The 3548-nt window shown below is 42.0% G+C and overlaps 1 protein-coding gene across 1 annotated transcript; it reads left to right on the top strand.

The window, feature by feature from the left end:
- Positions 884-1836, top strand: LOC109836901 (probable CCR4-associated factor 1 homolog 11). Its single transcript, XM_020404944.1, has one exon. The coding sequence runs from the start codon at positions 953-955 to the stop codon at positions 1778-1780; it is 828 nt and encodes a 275-aa protein (XP_020260533.1). The 5' UTR covers positions 884-952; the 3' UTR covers positions 1781-1836.

The raw sequence follows: 3548 nt of genomic DNA, 5'->3' as shown, positions 1-3548 counted from the left end.
GAGATTTTTTGCAGATCACTCTAGAGTCCTCCTGATTGTATTTCCTTCGTTGTTTCACACGTTTCGACGTTTCACGTGCGTTCCTTCGCTTCTTTTTACAGCATCGGATGATCCTCTTTGACTTGGATAATCCTCTTTGACTCGGATAATAACGTTCATCGCCTTCTCTCCATTTTGAACTATGTACGGGAGCCTATAGGCAATTTTTGACGCCTATATCAACCACTTGTCTATTCATATTTTTAAAAATTTAAAATAACATTAAAAATAATATATTCAAAATATATTATTCGCGCTACCCGCATGCGAGTTTAGAAACCTATACTTTGATCCATTTATCAAAGCCCAATAATAATTAAATACTTTTAAACCTCTAAAAGAATCCTCAAATATCCAATGTGGGACTATCTTGTTTTTACAAACAAATATTAACATACTGTACACAAGCTACGAAGCTCAGTAATGTCCTCAACTTTTCTAAAATAACCGAATTTTTCGATCCGAATAATTCGTTTGGCACAAATTCGGGTAATTCTAATATCGGTCGACTCGGCCCCAAACAAAAACTCAATTTAAAAAAAAATTTAGAAAATTAGAACATAGTAAATAATACACACTCTCATTAGTTATGCACACGGTTTCCACGTTTGAGTCCCCACTGGGTCCCACTAAAACACCACTCACTCACCGCGCATTCCCATCCAACGCCCCAAAATTAACCCTTGTCACAACCAAACTGCACACGTCCATCCATCCCCAAATTCCCGAATCTCAAAGCAGACTAGACGGCGTCTGTAGGCCCTTCATTCCTTCTTCTTCTCTGTTCCCAGAAACATCCCCCTTAATCCCCCTTGCCCACTATAAAAGGGCCCCCTCCTCAAAACCCTAGGGATCAAAAGCAAAGTCTGGAACTAAAAACGAAGACGAAGATCAAACCAAAGGTCAGTCCACGATGCCGTCGGAAACCTTAAAGCCCAAGATCCAGATCCGCAACGTGTGGGCCCACAACCTCGAATCCGAGTTCGCCCTGATCCGAGACTGCGTCGACTGCTTCCCTTTCGTCGCCATGGACACGGAGTTCCCCGGCGTGGTCTACCGCCCCCCCAAGCACCACCGCCTACTCACGGCCGGCGAGCGCTACGCCGCCCTCAAGACCAACGTCGACTCCCTCAACCTGATCCAGGTCGGCCTCACCCTCTCCGACTCCGCCGGCAATCTCCCGACCCTAGATTCCGAATCCGACACCCGCTACATCTGGGAATTCAACTTCAGGGACTTCGACATCGGTCGCGATCTCTACTCTCGGGAATCGATTCAGCTGCTGAAATCGAACGGGATCGATTTTGATGAGAACAAGGTTAACGGAATCGATTCGAGTGACTTCGCTGGATTGCTGATGTCATCAGGATTGGTTTTGAACGAATCGGTGAATTGGGTTACTTTCCACAGCGCTTATGACTTCGCTTACCTGATCAAAATCCTGACTTGCAGCGAACTGCCGAAGAATTTGGGTGAATTTATGGGGCTTGTTAGGGTTTATTTTGGGGGAAAGGGTTTTTTTGATATGAAGCATATGATGAGGTACTGCGATGGATTGTTTGGGGGGTTGGATCGGGTTGCGGGTGTGCTTAGGGTGGATCGGGTTGTGGGGAGGTGTCATCAGGCTGGATCCGACAGTTTGCTGACATGGCAGGCTTTCTTGAGGATGAGGGACTTGTATTTTGTGAAGGATGGTGGGATGAAGCACGCTGGCGTGCTCTTTGGGCTTGAGTGTTTCTGATAAATAAAATATAATAACATTCTTTTGTTAATATTTATAAGTTGTTTTTTTTTGAATTTTTTAGAGAATTATGTGCATGTTGACTAGAATTTGAATACCTACAGAACTGATGGCTCTTTGGTAATACCGGAACGAGTGGGAATGAGCATTCTTTTGGAAGTTAAAATGCACATTCTACCACCCGCGGGTGGGACTCATGGTCAGCAGCTCTCCATGGGGGAGTGTATCTCTCCAGGCTATTGCCCGTTGTTGGTCAGGAGTTCGAATCCTCGTAGCCGCATTCACCTGGTTTCCCTTGGTTTAAGGGTGGGGACCCGCAACCGCCGCTCCTCCCAACCTCAGCCAACTCCGCCTCCCTCCTCATTGTCGATCATCGCTGTCCTCCGACCTGAGCTCACCACCTCCGCCTCCATCATCACCGCTGCCTTCCTCTTTCCAAGCCTCCTCCACCAGGCCCAACACCCATCTCTCTCAGACCCTCAGCGCCACCACCAGCTGTCGCCCATTCACCTCAGCGATGCCCTCCAACATGTGAAGGGAACAAGGGGAATCGAACCAGGGCCGCTGGCGGGGCTCCGAAGGAGTTAAACTGAGCTGGGTGACCAAGTTTCCCTTGTCATCAAAAAAAAAAAAATGCACATTCTTTATGTCTCTTCATTTTTCAAAATGGAGAGCAAATTTAAAAGTATTTTAGGTTTATTTCTCATATTTTTGGTTTTTGGGGTTCTTATTTATCCATGTTTGAAAGGTATTGGTCTTCGAAGTTTGTTATAGTCATTGTGTGGTGGACAGATTATAGACTTAGATGATGGTTCCACCCTTACTGTTACTTCTCATCATTTATCAATTAGAAATTATTTTTAAACATTATATGACGAGTATGCAGCTAGACATGGTGTAGCCGCACAACAGTCTACAGATTCAGCACATTCGGCTTCGAGCACAGGTCGAGGTAAAAGTGTAAGTTTTGATAGGTATGTAATGATAGCTGAACTAACTGGTGGATCTGGAATTGGTTCAGGATTAGAGGTTTCTGAATTAGATGAATATTTTTCTGATTCCTTAGTTAAATATCAATGAAATGCTTTAGATATTTTGCAATGGTGGAGAGTATATGAATCAGTTTCATATCATATCATTTTCACCATGGTTCGTGACTTACTATCAGTGCAGGTTTCGACGGTAGCTTCGGAATCCGCCTTCAGCACAGCAGGACGTTTGATCCACGATCACGGGATATGCTTAGATCCGTATACTGTACAAGTGATGATGTGCTTACAAGATTGGTGGAGGTACGAGAAGCGAACACAAGGCATCGATCAGATTAATTGAAGATAAATTTAAAGAGTTGAGAATAGCAGATAGATATAAAGATTAGATAATATTCATCAACTTGTAATTTTTATTTCTTAGCTTTAAATTTGTAATGATTTTTTTTAAAAAAGTTACAAATGATAGTAATATGGGTGAGTAGGTGCCAACCTAGTTAGGATTTACTCATCTATTGTGACCCGACGAATTTTAAAATAAATTTATAATTGTAAATGATTTACTGATTATTAATAAAGAAATTATTTTTATTATTTTTTATTTTTATAATTTTTTGTACTTGTAATTTATATCATTTCAAGTTATTAAAAAAATTTATATCATTTTCTGTAATTTTTATGTATATTTTATAATTTATTATTTTTTTTAAAATTTTAAAAAAATTAAAAATAGGAAAAAAAAATCGGGCCGGCCCAGAGCCCGGCCCGCTCAAGCCCAG

Source organism: Asparagus officinalis, chromosome 4 (genome assembly GCF_001876935.1).
Source record: "Asparagus officinalis chromosome 4, Aspof.V1, whole genome shotgun sequence".
Lineage (NCBI taxonomy): Eukaryota > Viridiplantae > Streptophyta > Magnoliopsida > Asparagales > Asparagaceae > Asparagus > Asparagus officinalis.
This window is presented reverse-complemented; position numbering and strand designations above follow the sequence as displayed.

Bases quoted from the DNA above. Each gene is read 5' to 3' on its own strand.
- LOC109836901 (XM_020404944.1), top strand. From the start codon at position 953: ATGCCGTCGGAAACCTTAAAGCCCAAGATCCAGATCCGCAACGTGTGG.